Below are 14547 nucleotides of genomic sequence, written 5' to 3' on the forward strand. Positions count from 1 at the left end.
ATTAAAAAACAGGTGTACAGTAATTCAGTTGAAAAAGATTTCTGGGCAAATATTTATTCATATACATATGCTAGGATGAGTACCTGTGTCATATCCCTTCGGAGGGATAAGTCTCTCTCTTCATCACCCCTTTTATAAAAAAGTCCTTATATACTAGTTGCTGAAAGAGAAAACCTACGTGTCCTTAAACCGATGTCACCTCAGTCGCAATGCTTTTATTTCAGCAAAACCATGCTTAGGGGGTCGAGACTTGGCCGCCGCTAAACAGGTCTCTTTAAGCGACTTACCAACTGGCCGTTTGACGCATTCGTCAAAGTAGCACTTCTCCACGTTATGCAGAAATTCCACCAGTAGTCGGTCATCGCCGCCATTGGGTCCCACGGAGTACTCGCACTCGTAGCTATGCTGCTTGAGATCTCGAACACAGCAGTCAATGAACTCTGCATTGGCAGAAAACCAGTCGTTGTGACGCTCAAGGGAAATACCCAAACGCGTCCTTACTACTCCAGTCAACCAAGTGTCATCAATCCAAAAAAAGGACACCCTCTCCGCCTCCGCCACAATCCTCTCGGCAGTTGGCACGTTGGTCACGTAAAGCCAGCCCGACAAATAAGCGGGATATAGAGCATGTGGATATTCCTTTTTGCTAACGTACCACTTGTTGGCTCGCAGGCGAATGGGAGGCTTGGCATCCAGTACGTAGCCGGATAACAATGTGCTTGATGTGGCCAGTCCGGGTTGGCGCACCTCGAGTGTCTCTAAATACCTGCGCAGATGAAATACATCGTAGATGATGTCGTCATCTAGTTTAATTATAAACTTGGCCTGCTTTTTGCACTCTTCAGAGGCCCATTTTAATCCCATTACGTGTTTGTAGCTCAGATTGCGATAGTCCTCGATAAAATTCCCTTGGAGAAGGTCCCCAAAACGCTGCTGCTCGCTGGCCAATTGATCCTGGCTGATAAAAAGCTCTCTTGAAGGCAGGGCTGCTAAGAGAAAGACTCTTTGAAAGCCCATCTCTGCCAGCTTGCTTTGGGGAATCGCCTGTCGGTGAGCTGATCGCAAGGCATCGTGTCCCGCATACGATGTGACTATTAAAACGGCTTATTGGGGATTACAAAAATGATTACGAATGCCTTACAATGGTTGATTTAAAGTGACGAACTTACCTAAGAGTTCCCTCTTCGTATTTCGACACACATTACTGGCCAGCAAGTAGCGGAAATCCGTGAGATTCAGAAGAGGATTACTTGACGGGGTATTAGGGTTAGGTGGATCTTCCTTAGTTTCGGGCGCTAAGTGCAGCAAGAAAGCGTCGTCAAGGGACTGCCTTGAATCCCTCAGGTGACTCGAAAAGTAACAGAGACTCAGCAGGACGATCAAAAGAAGCGACAGGATAATCGGAAGCAATCTTCGTCCGCGCATGCGCATTTTTCTCACATTCTACGTGGGATTCCCCTCGCACTATGCCGTGTGTAACTATATGTGGCTGGCTTCAAATTGATAAACTTTAATAAACACAATGCTTAAAACCAGTATATATTATGAAAAGAAAATAAAAATAAAGAGATGTGTTAATAACAATTATTTTCACGCCTTTGCCAGTGCTAACACACACGAAATAAGCGTTAGCAAAATCGGGAACCGTGTCACCCTATTTTCTTTTAGCGAGTACACACTCCCAGCAGCGTTGCCAGGTTCGATAAACATCGATTTTTGTGCCATGCCAGCTCTAGTTGTTGTGTTGTTGCTGTTCTTTGCGGATAACAGTTTTCAGCACGGAGTGCGTGCGTGTGCGTGCGTCCAAAACGCAGTTGTGTGTGTGTGCGTGTGCTTTTCCTCTTATTTTTCTAAAATAATTTTATTGAACTGGTTGGCTTTATGAAGAGAACGCCACAAAAAGTCCAAGCATTTGTATATTCGTCGCAGAATTCCGCTTAAAATTTCCAGCTTAACAATTCCAAAATCTGAAAACACTGAATGCAACACCAACAAAAACGCAGTAGCAGCGACGTCGGCAGAGAAACAACAAGAACAACAATCGTGGTGATGAAGCGATGAGAGAGAGAGAGTGTAATATTTGACAGCATGTGAGCTAATCAGCAAAGCAGCAATTTCTGCAAACATTTTGTGCTTCTTAAGAGCAATTAATAAACGAAAAAGTGGGAAAACGTATACATATTATAGTAACAAATTTATTATTGTTGCATTCTGTTCTCAAGTCAATAAAACAAAAGGGTAAACATAAAAAACAGAGGAGAAAAAACATTGAGCTGTGACCACCAAGAAACGCAGTCGACTTCTCTGCCGGCAGAACGAAGAAAAAGAAGAAGCAAAATAAAAAGCAGATTAACCTGATTGAAAAATCTAAATTTTAAAGATTGAATGTTTGGTTGTTTGTCTTATGTTTGCCCATTTACACTAAAAAAAAACACGGTGCCAAAATAGTTGAAAAATCAGAATATCAAAGCAACTACAAAAGCTGCTGCTGGCTTCGACCGAGGCACCAATCTTATCGGCGAAAAAAGTGTCCCGGAGCCCAAATTATGTTTTTTTTTGTTTAGCGATGGATTATTGATTCTGAAATCAGAAAAATCGAAGAAACTAATAAGCCAAGTAAAAAATAGTGACCATTAAGGCAAGATGACGGACTTTGTTGAGCTGATGAACAGCATGTCTAGTACGTTCAATAGCGACTGTGCTACTTCAACAGAGGAGGGTGGTACGTTGTTAAATCTGAACTTGGCGGAGGACAAAACCCTTAAGTGGCGTAATTTGGCCAATAACCAGTTCGCCAGTAAAGAAAAAAAGCAAAAGGACAAGGAGGAAGAGCGCAAGGAGGCAAGGAATCGAGAGGAAATAGAAGATATTAGGGCACTTTTGGCAGATGTTGTCGATGCGGCTGCTGTCAAGCTGGAAGAAGAAGCAGCGCAGAATGCAGAAAAAGTCGAACAAAATACAAAAAGCGAAAAAGAGGAAGAAGAAAGTAGGAAGGAAGTGGAGTACGGCCAAGATGTCGCGAAACTAGACTCCGAAAAGGAAGAAAAGCTGAAGAATGACAAAGCGACATCCATAACAGTAAAGCTGGAAAGCAATGAGCGTGCAGAGAAAAACGCAACGGAAAGTGCAACGACGTCGACAGAGAGATGGCAGAGCGAAAGCTTTAAAACTGAGCAGCAAAATAAAGAAGCAGCAGAGCAAGAAGAAGAAGACATGCTAGCAGCAGCACAAAAACCGGCGGCAATTGCAGAATTAGGGACAACAACAAGAGCTGAGGCAGCAGCAGCATCTCCACTTGTTGTTAGTTCTGCTAGCGTCAAAATCACTGCTGACGCAACCAACCCAAACCCAAATGCCAGTATAAACGGAGAGCAGCAAGCAGCGACGTCGGCAGGGGCAGCGACATTAGCTGATAAAAATGTAAGTACATGTTAGTGTGTGTATCAGCTTCGAAATTCTAGCTGTTTCTTTTATTTTTTGATTAATTTAGAAGTTTGTTAGCCCTTGACTGCTGAGTTCGTTTCTTTCAATCGTTTCATATGATTGTACATCAATTTCTTAATGTGAGGCATTGTTTTTGTTCAGCAGAATCATAACAAAGGTTAGGGAGTTCCCTTATTTCTCAACTTGTTGATATGTCATACAAATTAAAGACTTTTGTATTACCTATTAATTTAAGTCGTCACTGGTTAATACCATGCACTCGTCAAAGAGAAAAACTTTTAGTTTAATTTCTTTAAAAATGTTTAAATCCATTGATTAGTAACTTAAAAATTCTTAGCATAGAAACAATTTGTATAATTAATTTACTGTACAAATTGTTTAAAGATTTATGTATTTTAATACTCTCATGAATATTGCAAAACCTAATAGCCATTTTTAGTTGATAATATATACACATCCCATACAATGAGGAGTTCGTCATTATATCAAAGGGATTTACATACACGTTTCGTTGGGCTAGAAGTAATTGTGTCCAAGACAAGGGGGTTAAACCATCCATTTATCCTCTTGTTCAACAGACCTCGTGTGTTTGGTAGAACCCGTTGTCTGGGCAACCGATGAAGCCATTTAAAGCTTTTTTTCAGTGTTTGTACTTTTATACAGTATAAGTATATGTACATATATGGACATATACATATATGTAATACTAAGGACTCAATGAGTGTCTGTATTTTGCAGGAACAAGCTTCGCCGGGTGGAACGCGACGCTCTCGAAGAACACCCCGACCCACTGACACGCCCACTTCATCTACCGATGAACATGTTCAGGCGGACAATAAAAAACTCGAAAAGTCGGAGCAGCATACGGATTGCAATAGCCATCTGGAGAGATTCACACTGGAAGAAAATACGGCTATTGTTAGATTGCAGCTGAAGAGTGAACCGGAGAAACCGTCACCGACTACATCATCGCCTGAAGAAAACTTGACTCCTGCTCCCAAACGAGGAAGGGGTCGAGCCAGAAAAATAAGACCCGATGCCGAGGTGGACACCAGTGAGGTTACTTTAACCTGCGAGGATTCATTAGGCGAGAAGAAACCGGGACGCAAAAGGAAACTCCCGGATGAACCGCTAGATCAGCAGCAAATAAGCGACTTTGTAGTGGTGAAAACAGAGCAGGAGGAATTGGGTGAGGCTCCCTTGGGAGATGTCAAGAGAATGCGTCGTAGTGTCCGATTGGGCAATCGATTACTCGCCGATGGAAGCACCTGGGAGGAGGTAAAGGCAGAGCCACTTCCCCCTCAGCCTTCTACAGAGCTTTCCTTGACGGAGGTCACTTCTGAGATCTTGCCTCTAGCCGTGCTAGATGAGAAGACCCCACCCAAAAAGCGAGGGCGGAAGGCAAAAATTCCGCCCGGTGTAAAGTTAGAATCAGAAACATCCTCCGTGCTACCCATTGCTAATGGCACCAAGAAATCGAATTCCACTGGTGGATCCGAACTTCAGCTGCCCAAGCGTTCAAAAAGAAGAATTAAACCAACGCCAAAGATATTAGAAAATGACGAGCTGCGCTGCGAGTTCGAAACGAAGCATATTGAGCGTATGACCCACTGGGAAAGTGCTGCAGCAGTAGATGGGGATTTTGAAACGCCAACAACAGGCGGTAATGGCTCGAATTCCTCGACTTCAAGGCAAAAGAGCGACAAGTCTGACGGGAGCAACTTCGACGGTGGCCCAGGACATCCAGCGGGCACAAGTGCCATAAAAAAACGACTCTTCTCAAAGTCCCAGCGGGACATTGAGAACTATGGTGCTGCAATGTTAGCCAAAAGCAAATTACGTCCGTGTCCGGATGTCGAACAGTTTCTAAGCGACATCAAGGCATCCCGAATTAATGCAAATCGATCACCAGAAGAAAGAAAATTAAACAAAAAACAGCAACGAAAACTGGCCAAACAGAAGGAGAAGCACCTAAAGCATTTGGGACTGCAAAAAAACCACAGAGATGAGCCCTCGGATAACGACAGTTCCAATACGGACAATGAATTTTTACCTACTACAAGAGTGCAGGTGGGAAAACCAAGTGTTACTTTGAGAGTGAGGAATAGTGTTACCAAGGAGCTGCCCACAACACCCACTGCCGCTCAGAAATCGCGGAGTCCAGTCGTGCAGGCAGCGAAACTCACGAGAAGAATAGGGGCAAGAGGAGCCGGAGAAGTTACTGTGGCAACCCGAGCAGGTGTGTCCATTTCTACACTCGATGCGGAGCAGCTTCACTCGTTGAACACATCGATTCAAGCTGATGTTACTCCCATAAGAGACTTAGATATGAGGCCCAGCACCTCAAGAGTGGCAAAGTTTATTTGTCTATGCCAGAAGACTTCCCAGTACTATGCCAGGAATGCCCCGGATTCATCATACTGCTGTGCCATCGATCACATCGACGAGCAGAAAATTGGCTGTTGTAACGAACTGTCCTCGGAGGTTCACAATCTACTCAGACCCAGCCAACGGGTTAGCTATATGATCCTATGCGACGAACACAAAAAGCGCCTAAACTCACACAATTGCTGCGCGGGATGTGGCATATTTTGTACACAGGTAAGGACAGAATCATTATTGTTAACCGCAATCAAATATTTTTATTTTAATTCAGGGAAAATTTGTGTTATGCAAGCAGCAGCACTTCTTTCATCCCGATTGTGCCCAGCGATTTATTCTAAACACTTCATACGAGAAAGAACTCGTCGATATGGGAGATCCGGGAGTCAAATTCAGCAGTCCCGTGTTGGTGCTTAAGTGCCCCCACTGTGGATTGGATACACCAGAGCGGACCTCCACGGTGACCATGAAGTGTCAGACCCTGCCTGTTTTTCTGCGCACCCAAAAGTACAAGATGTGAGTAAATTTTACGGCATATTCAGCGTCTCTTAGATTTAATTCTGATCTATTCATATCAACATGTTTTTTAACCACGCAGCAAACCTGCCAGGTTGACAACCTCTCCGCACCTAGCTCAATTTGGAACCGTTGGGAAAGTCAATACTTCAGGAGCCAAGGCCAGAAACAAGGGAGCACCTTCCACCGCCGTAACCTTAAGCGCATCATCATGCTCTGCCTCAAAAACAAATGGAAACCAGAGAGGCAGGGCCGGCAGCTCCCATTCTAACTCCGGCCATGCTCTTAATTCGATAAACTTTGCTCAACTCATACCCGAGTCCGTAATGAATGTAGTACTACGGGGTCATGTGGTTTCTGCCAGTGGTCGCGTGACCACAGAATTTACGTCGCGGGATATGTACTATGCAGTCCAAAACGATGACTTGGAGCGCGTAGCGGAGATTCTGGGTAAGTTTGTTTGCACTCAACAGTTATCTTATAAAGGTTTAATGTTTTTGAAATAGCTGCTGACTTCAACGTGCTGACTCCCATACGGGAATACTTAAATGGCACCTGCCTGCATTTGGTGGCCCACTCGGGCACACTTCAGATGGCATATCTGCTGCTCTGCAAAGGAGCAAGTTCACCGGATTTCGTTAACATTGTGGATTATGAACTGCGGACTGCTTTAATGTGTGCGGTGATGAACGAGAAGTGCGACATGCTAAATCTTTTTCTGCAATGTGGCGCGGATGTGGCCATTAGGGTATTTATGCCTTCTTATTCCAAATTATTCCAAATATTCATTAAAACTCTGTACTTTCAAAAGGGTCCCGATGGCAAGACGAGTCTGCATATTGCTGCCCAGTTAGGCAACTTAGAAGCCACTCAGTTGATTATAGACAGCTACCGGACTTCTCGAAATATTACCAGCTTTTTAAGTTTTATTAATGCGCAAGATGAGGGTGGTTGGACGGCCATGGTCTGGGCCGCAGAGCTGGGACACACGGATATAGTTAGGTGGGTTCCTCTGCCCCTAGTGGTTCTCTTAAAGCTGATTAATATTTCTCCCTTCTTTAGCTTTCTGCTAAACCAGGAGGCTGATCCTAACATCTCCGACAATGACAACAATACGGTGCTGCACTGGTCCACGCTGCACAATGATGGTTTGGACACGATTACGGTCCTGCTGCAGGCAGGGGCGGACTGCAATGTACAGAATGTGGAGGGCGACACGCCTCTGTGAGTTTATTAACCAACAAATTGATTTAGTAGTGATAACAAATATGTAATTTTTAGGCACATTGCCTGCCGTCATTCTGTTACCCGCATGTGCATCGCATTAATAGCTAATGGAGCTGATCTAATGATTAAGAACAAGGCGGAACAGCTTCCCTTTGATTGCATCCCGAACGAGGAGTCTGAATGCGGTCGCACTGTAGGTTTTAATATGCAGATGCGCAGTTTCAGACCTCTAGGCCTCCGTACCTTTGTGGTTTGTGCAGATGCCTCGAATGGCAGGGAGGCACGACCAATACAGGCGGTTCGAAACGAACTGGCGATGTCTGAAAATGAGGATGAGGCAGATTCGCTTATGTGGCCGGATTTTCGCTATATAACGCAATGCATCATCCAGCAGAACTCGGTGCAGATTGACCGACGCGTTTCACAAATGCGCATCTGCTCCTGCCTGGATAGTTGCAGTAGCGATCGGTGTCAGTGCAATGGAGCCTCCTCGCAGAATTGGTACACAGCCGAAAGTCGGCTGACCGCCGACTTTAACTACGAGGATCCTGCTGTAATCTTCGAATGCAACGACGTCTGCGGTTGCAATCAGGTTAGAGATTTGGGCATCGGAAATAATCCACATTAAACTAAACTCTTTTAAATGGTTTCCATTTTGCCAATAGCTGTCCTGCAAAAACCGTGTAGTACAGAATGGCACAAGGACACCGCTACAGATTGTCGAGTGCGACGAGCAGGCGAAGGGCTGGGGAGTACGGGCGTTGGCCAATGTCCCCAAGGGCACTTTTGTGGCCAGTTATACAGGTGAGATTTTGACCGCAATGGAGGCAGATCGACGCACCGATGACAGCTACTACTTTGACCTGGACAACGGTCACTGCATCGATGCCAACTATTATGGCAATGTAACCCGGTTTTTTAACCACTCGTGTGAACCGAATGTTTTGCCCGTTCGTGTTTTCTACGAACATCAGGACTACAGATTCCCGAAGATCGCCTTCTTTGCCTGCCGCGACATCGATGCCGGAGAGGAGATATGGTAAGTTGATTCAACGATTTTAGAGTAAACATGTAGTATAAACATGTAAGAGTAAGAGTAGAGTAAACATGTAAGTATAAAGACATAAAACAAAAACATTAAAAAAGCCATTTCTTCTTTCTTTTAATTATGTTGCTGCTAAAATAAATAATAAAATAAGTAATAAAAGTCTGTGAATAGTATGTAAAATCGAAAAGATGAATTTTCGACCCTTTAAAACATTTTTGACTATGATTAGGGTTTGCATATATCCTTGTCTAATTGTTTTTCCGACTGTCTGCCAAAATTAATGTTGAGACCTCAGGAATTTTTAGAATTCGGAATGAGGAAGTAGTGGTGTAGTGGTTTTATGGGTTATTGTATGGTGATTCGATTGGTAACTCAACGTGTAACTGTAGCTATATAATTTCCAAAGCTTCTGTGGGTTTCTCTATTACTCTTTGTTGTTTCTTCTTAGTTTTGACTACGGAGAAAAATTCTGGCGCGTGGAACATCGCTCCTGTGTGGGATGTCGATGCCTGACAGCAACCTGCAAGTACGCCTCCCAATCCTCAAGCACAAATGCCTCGCCCACGGATGCAACAACTGCAACGGAACCTGAAACGGGAACGCTGCCGTCTACAATTGCGGAGAAAATTGAGCAGGCGTAGACGAAAACCACCTCAACTCGAAATGATTGCAGATTCCTCATTTTCATCCGACAAACAAAATACCCACCAATACCATCAGCAACCAGATAAGACAGACATCTGACATCACAGCATCAACAGATTCGATAACCATGTGTGTAATATTTTCGTATGAACGCTGAATCGTCCGACCGGGCCTTTCTTCTTTGACTGCCAAATGTTTCATGGTTAACAAATTTTTTATCTATTTTTACGTATACAAATAGTGTTTGTTTATTATTATGAATTTCGTTTTATTTGTATTAATTTCTTTACCCCCTATCAATAATGTTTTTATTATTAGTACCTGTAACAACAAATTAGTTTATACTTCCTGCGCGAGACAAACTAATCAAATAAGAAGGGCAAATCAAAATTGCTTCCCGAGATTGTGGGTGTGTGTTTCCGAAACGTAAATGTTTCAAACTTAAAATTAGGCTTGGGCATTACCAGGGTTATATAGAATCGTAATGACGGAAAAGTCCATCTAGTCATAAGAATGAAGGAGACGGAGTATTTCAATAGGAAAGAGACAACATTTTTTTTTCATAGAAGTAGTAAATATGTTTTATGTTTTATTAGCATGCTCATGATTTTACCTTAACCATGAAAATTGGACGGTGCAATAATCGTTTAAACTGCACTGTAATAGGCACATAAATGTTACGAGAAGCCAAAAGTAAAGAAGGAATTATTTAGCAAAAAAAAATTTCTATATTATGGATAACACATATACATATTCTGTGCAGGGTGAAGTACTGACACACACCCCCAATTGATTAGCACTCTACCAATCCCATCGAATCTGGAATATATCTCGTATCAAAATTGTTCAGTTTGCTAAGCAAGCCAAGCCACAAGTGCCTAAAAGAAAATTATACCTAACCCGTTTGCCCTCTAGGAAAACCCTAATTTGGCTTTAAAGCAATATAGTTTTATATCGAAACAATCTATCCGCTTTCACAATGCTAATAATTTTGGGACATGATCCTTCGATAGTCAGCAGAGAATTGATGCGACCGAGCGCTGAGTACTTTATGTGGGAATTCATCGATTTCGATCATATATATAAGAGTCCCAACCCACGCAGTATATCCCCGACTTTGCTATATAGACTTTAACATCGGGCTGTAAACGTTGATGTGGAGTTTGTATCAATAATAAACTTTAACTGTTTAAAACGACAATATGTAATTTAAGTCGCAAGATTTTCCCTTTCAGCCACAAAGTCAAGACTCATATGTCAAGGGTCACACAAAGGCGCTTCTGTGATTTTCTGCTGGCATTTCTATCCGTATTTGTGTACCTAAGACAAGAATAATAACATATGTATACAGTTTAGTGTCGCCGGGGGTATTCTATGCGTACCACGCAGTGACACATAAAAATAATGTATTTAATTTTAACTGATATAGCTGACAGTAAAGGCTGTCATCTTAGTGGTTTTTGTGTTCTTACGTTTTGTTTTTCTTTTGCAAACAAACTTGTGAGTTGCACCCAAATTTTAAAGAATTCGTTTGTAAAGATGCATTTTTTTGTTGCAGTTACTTTAACGTTTAACCATAAGATATTGATTTGATTAAATTCACTATAAAAGAGCACAGCAGAAACGGTGCAAACAATAAACAAATATCATCAGTGTGCACATAAGATTGACTTTTTATTGCGGCTCCATTTTTAGGCGATGTTTACGGTTTGGTTAAGGGTTTAAATACGAAATAAAACAGATTTGGTGAAGCCTACATTTTAAATTTGACCGCCCAAATATCCGCCCTGCAGTGTTGCCACACGTTGATACACTGGGTTATCGAAATAAACAGCTGATTTTAGTTTTGTAATATAGAGAGGTTGGTTTTGTAGCCTTATATTTTTTTATTAAATTAAATTAAATATGGACTTTTTACTTTAAAGCGTTTGCCCAGTTGAACTTCTGGAGGAAGTCTATTAAAGCCCCAACTGACATACCATCAAAAATTCATTGCAAAACCATCTGGGAGATGAGTTTTCCCGACAAGGCGGCGCGCACAAAGTGCTGGAACAACCGGGACGAGTATTGGAAGTGTCTCGAGGAGCACGCTCCAAAGCACAGTTCTACCAGTGGGGAAAAGATACCCACCCCCTGCCAAAGCCTTCGCAAATCATTTGAGCAATCCTGCCCCGGTCAATGGGTAAAGCATTTCGACCGCAAGCGCACTTATGACCAGTTTAAGGAAAAAATGGCCCAGGGTTACGATCCCTTGGAGGAACGTACAAGGGCCGAAAAGCAGGCCAATTGACCCTAACCCCTGGGGGTTCTGGGAGTACTGTTGGCCTCCTAATATCCTTATTTGTATACTGTTTTATAGTAAATAAATAAACTATCTAATAACATAGATATATGACTACAAACGAACAACATTTTCAATATATACATATGTATATTTTTGGAGGATGACACTAAGCATGTCCTAAATTATACATTAATTGTATTGATTTTATATACACTTTGGAAATAAGGTGCAACTAGATTTTAAAGCTGCACGCTAATGATTTATTGTCTTACACGTATTTATTTATTGACATGACATGCCCATTGTAGGGTTAATGCTTCTGCTCCCGTAATCAGTGTTTACACCCCAGAGTTCAGTATAAATTATCGATAAAAAAACCAAACAGGTTGCACGCTAATTTTTGTATTGTATTTTATAATTTAATTGAGTATCGTCAGTGGGAGCAGTTAGAAGCGACGTAGTTTACGTAATGGAATCGGTTACCTTTGGAGTTTTGACTAGTATGTGGGCCTTCATCTCCAAGAGAATTCTACTTTACATGGCTTTTTTACCTCTAGTTAGCGACACATGTTGGCGGGAGCCGGCAAAGGACACAAGTGGTCCTGTATTAAGACAATTGATCGTTGAAACTTTTGCCAACACCCAGGTGATTGGAAATATAGTTCCGGATGAAAAGGATCTCATACAGCAAGAGCTACGTAAGTGGATCGATCGGGAGGAGTTGCGAGTAATTTTGACTACCGGAGGAACGGGATTTGCACCACGGGATGTGACCCCAGAGGCCACTAAGCAGTTGCTGGAAAAGGAATGCCCACAACTTTCAATGTTTATTACACTAAAGTCCATTAAACAAACCCAATATGCGGCTCTTTCCCGAGGACTCTGTGGCATTGCAGGAAATACCCTCATCATAAACCTTCCTGGAAGCGAAAAGGCCGTAAAAGAGTGTTTCCAGACCATTAAGGAACTCTTACCCCATGCTGTTCACCTTTTAGGTGACGATGTGTCCCTGGTGCGGAAAACACATGAAGAGGTCCAAGGTTCCGCACCCAAGGGTCACATTTGCCCCAACAAAACTGGAACTGGCACAGATTCCGATCGAAATTCACCCTATCCAATGCTAGCCGTTCAAGAGGTGCTTTCAATAATCTTTAACACAGTGCAGAAGACGACCAATCTAAACAAGATTCTGCTGGAAATGAAAGCGCCGGTTAACATACCTCCGTTCAGGGCTTCCATCAAGGATGGCTATGCCATGAAGTCCACTGGGTTTTCTGGCAGTAAGCGTGTTTTGGGATGCATAGCCGCCGGAGATTCAGTAAGTTTCGCATTTATATTTAGTGGCAATCGATATGGGCAGGTAGGATCGATAATAATTAAAAAATGTTTAATGGATGAATGAAATTCTGCTTCGATTTTTAAACGCACTTCCATTTGGTTTCAGCCTAATTCTTTGCCGCTGGCAGAGGATGAGTGCTACAAAATTAACACAGGGGCACCGCTACCCCTGGAGGCAGATTGCGTAGTGCAAGTGGAAGACACCAAGTTGCTGCAGTTAGATAAGAACGGCCAGGAAAGCCTCGTGGACATAATGTGTGAGCCACAAGCTGGATTAGATGTTCGGTATGTTGTCCGAAATAACAAGGAGGGCCCAAATAAAACATTTATTTTATTTCTTCAGACCTGTGGGTTACGATCTTAGCACCAATGATCACATTTTTCCTGCTCTAGATCCTTCTCCCGTGGTGGTCAAATCGTTGCTGGCCTCTGTGGGCAATAAGTTGGTTATATCCAACCCCAGGGTGGCAATAGTGTCCACTGGAAGTGAGCTTCTTTCACCGCGCGATCAGCTTACTCCGGGAAAGATCTTCGACTCAAATACCACCATGTTGACGGAGCTACTGGTTTACTTTGGTTATAACTGCATGCACACGAGTGTGCTTTGCGATAGTTTTGAACAGACTAGGGAATCTCTGTTAGATATCTTCGAGGTGGTAGACTTTGTCATTTGCAGCGGTGGTGTCTCAATGGGCGATAAGGATTTCGTTAAGTCCGTGTTGGAAGACCTTCAATTTAAGATACACTGCGGCAGAGTGAACATAAAACCAGGGTAATATTGTCTTCCTCAAGCCTTAATGCTCTATGTACTTATCTTGTGTCCTTCAGCAAGCCCATGACCTTCGCCAGCCGGAATGATAAGTATTTTTTTGGCCTGCCCGGAAATCCAGTGTCAGCATTCGTTACTTTTCACCTGTTCGCCCTGCCCGCCATCCGCTTTGCTGCTGGCTGGGATCGCTGCAAGTGCTCCCTATCTGTGCTCAACGTGAAGGTGAGTTTCAATCCAATTTAATCACATTGTGAAATTGTGAGTGGCGACGGACTGTTATTATTGATGATAGTTTTATCTTGGTAATCAATTAAAATAGTGCAGAATATAGATTGATTTCGATCTTCTTTGTTTTGCTGGAACTTATCTGTCGCCTTATCTCTTTGGTAACTATTAATATAATGCGAACGTTTTTTTTAATATTGCACTTAAAAGAAAAAATCGCGATATCCCAATCGTAAATGTATGTATATTAAAGTATTCATATAGACGTAATAATAAGAAGAAGCCACTTTAAATGTTGTACAATTTCTTGATAAATTTTTATTTCAGTTGCTCAATGACTTCAGCTTAGATAGCCGCCCGGAGTTCGTTCGGGCCTCAGTGATTTCGAAATCTGGGGAGTTGTATGCCAGCGTCAATGGAAATCAAGTAAGCCACTTTTCCCTAAAATAAACCCCATATTATGACCTTCCTGCGCTCTTCCTAGATTAGTAGTCGCTTGCAGAGCATTGTGGGTGCCGATGTTTTAATACATCTTCCAGCACGTACCTCTGATCGCCCATTGGCGAAAGCTGGTGATGTTTTCCCGGCCTCCGTGTTGCGCTTTGACTTTATCTCCAAGTACGAATAAGAACTACGTTAACATAATATAATACAAAACTCAGACACACA

At 42.6% G+C, this 14547-nt stretch overlaps 4 protein-coding genes across 6 annotated transcripts; 3 read left to right on the forward strand and 1 right to left on the reverse strand.

Annotated features, from left to right (window-relative positions):
• Positions 1-23: 23 nt before the first annotated feature.
• Positions 24-1607, reverse strand: LOC122624144 (beta-1,3-galactosyltransferase brn). Of its 2 annotated transcripts, XM_043803588.1 has the most exons (3): positions 1170-1607; positions 288-1103; positions 24-160 (listed from the first exon to the last, which is right to left on the reverse strand). In XM_043803588.1, exons 1-3 carry the CDS (start codon positions 1429-1431, stop codon positions 147-149), a joined length of 1092 nt encoding a protein of 363 aa, XP_043659523.1. In that variant the 5' UTR covers positions 1432-1607; the 3' UTR covers positions 24-146. The 2 variants fall into 2 exon arrangements, with proteins under 2 accessions (XP_043659523.1, XP_043659522.1); XM_043803587.1 differs by having other exon boundaries at positions 24-1103.
• A 144-nt stretch (positions 1608-1751) lies between these two features.
• LOC122623628 (histone-lysine N-methyltransferase EHMT2) lies at positions 1752-9665 on the forward strand. Of its 2 annotated transcripts, XM_043802889.1 has the most exons (10): positions 1752-3420; positions 4183-6045; positions 6101-6342; positions 6425-6792; positions 6849-7090; positions 7154-7344; positions 7405-7566; positions 7624-8161; positions 8235-8608; positions 9066-9665. In XM_043802889.1, the coding sequence occupies exons 1-10, from the start codon at positions 2644-2646 to the stop codon at positions 9256-9258; spliced, it is 4950 nt and encodes a 1649-aa protein (XP_043658824.1). In that variant the 5' UTR covers positions 1752-2643; the 3' UTR covers positions 9259-9665. The 2 variants fall into 2 exon arrangements, with proteins under 2 accessions (XP_043658824.1, XP_043658823.1); XM_043802888.1 differs by having other exon boundaries at positions 7154-7566.
• A 1408-nt stretch (positions 9666-11073) lies between these two features.
• On the forward strand, positions 11074-11664 carry LOC122624647 (cytochrome c oxidase assembly factor 6 homolog). The gene is made up of 2 exons (XM_043804306.1): positions 11074-11123; positions 11188-11664. Exon 2 carries the CDS (start codon positions 11274-11276, stop codon positions 11550-11552), a length of 279 nt encoding a protein of 92 aa, XP_043660241.1. The 5' UTR covers positions 11074-11123; positions 11188-11273; the 3' UTR covers positions 11553-11664.
• Positions 11665-11909: 245 nt separating this feature from the next.
• LOC122623686 (molybdenum cofactor synthesis protein cinnamon) lies at positions 11910-14519 on the forward strand. The gene is made up of 7 exons (XM_043802972.1): positions 11910-12046; positions 12104-12864; positions 12991-13169; positions 13228-13656; positions 13713-13875; positions 14206-14304; positions 14363-14519. Exons 1-7 carry the CDS (start codon positions 12016-12018, stop codon positions 14504-14506), a joined length of 1806 nt encoding a protein of 601 aa, XP_043658907.1. The 5' UTR covers positions 11910-12015; the 3' UTR covers positions 14507-14519.
• The last annotated feature ends 28 nt before the right edge of the window (positions 14520-14547 follow it).

The sequence above is a fragment of the Drosophila teissieri genome, chromosome X (genome assembly GCF_016746235.2).
Source record: "Drosophila teissieri strain GT53w chromosome X, Prin_Dtei_1.1, whole genome shotgun sequence".
Classification (NCBI taxonomy): domain Eukaryota; kingdom Metazoa; phylum Arthropoda; class Insecta; order Diptera; family Drosophilidae; genus Drosophila; species Drosophila teissieri.

Bases quoted from the DNA above. Each gene is read 5' to 3' on its own strand.
- LOC122624144 (XM_043803587.1), bottom strand. From the start codon at position 1,431: ATGCGCATGCGCGGACGAAGATTGCTTCCGATTATCCTGTCGCTTCTT. The intron at 1,104-1,169 runs GTAAGTTCGTCA...ATCCCCAATAAG, and splicing joins TACGAAGAGGGAACTCTTAG to CCGTTTTAATAGTCACATCG.
- LOC122623628 (XM_043802888.1), top strand. From the start codon at position 2,644: ATGACGGACTTTGTTGAGCTGATGAACAGCATGTCTAGTACGTTCAAT. The intron at 6,343-6,424 runs GTGAGTAAATTT...TTAACCACGCAG, and splicing joins CGCACCCAAAAGTACAAGAT to CAAACCTGCCAGGTTGACAA. The intron at 7,567-7,623 runs GTGAGTTTATTA...TGTAATTTTTAG, and splicing joins GTGGAGGGCGACACGCCTCT to GCACATTGCCTGCCGTCATT.
- LOC122624647 (XM_043804306.1), top strand. From the start codon at position 11,274: ATGAGTTTTCCCGACAAGGCGGCGCGCACAAAGTGCTGGAACAACCGG.
- LOC122623686 (XM_043802972.1), top strand. From the start codon at position 12,016: ATGGAATCGGTTACCTTTGGAGTTTTGACTA. The intron at 12,047-12,103 runs GTATGTGGGCCT...TTTTACCTCTAG, and splicing joins TACCTTTGGAGTTTTGACTA to TTAGCGACACATGTTGGCGG. The intron at 13,170-13,227 runs GTATGTTGTCCG...TTATTTCTTCAG, and splicing joins CAAGCTGGATTAGATGTTCG to ACCTGTGGGTTACGATCTTA.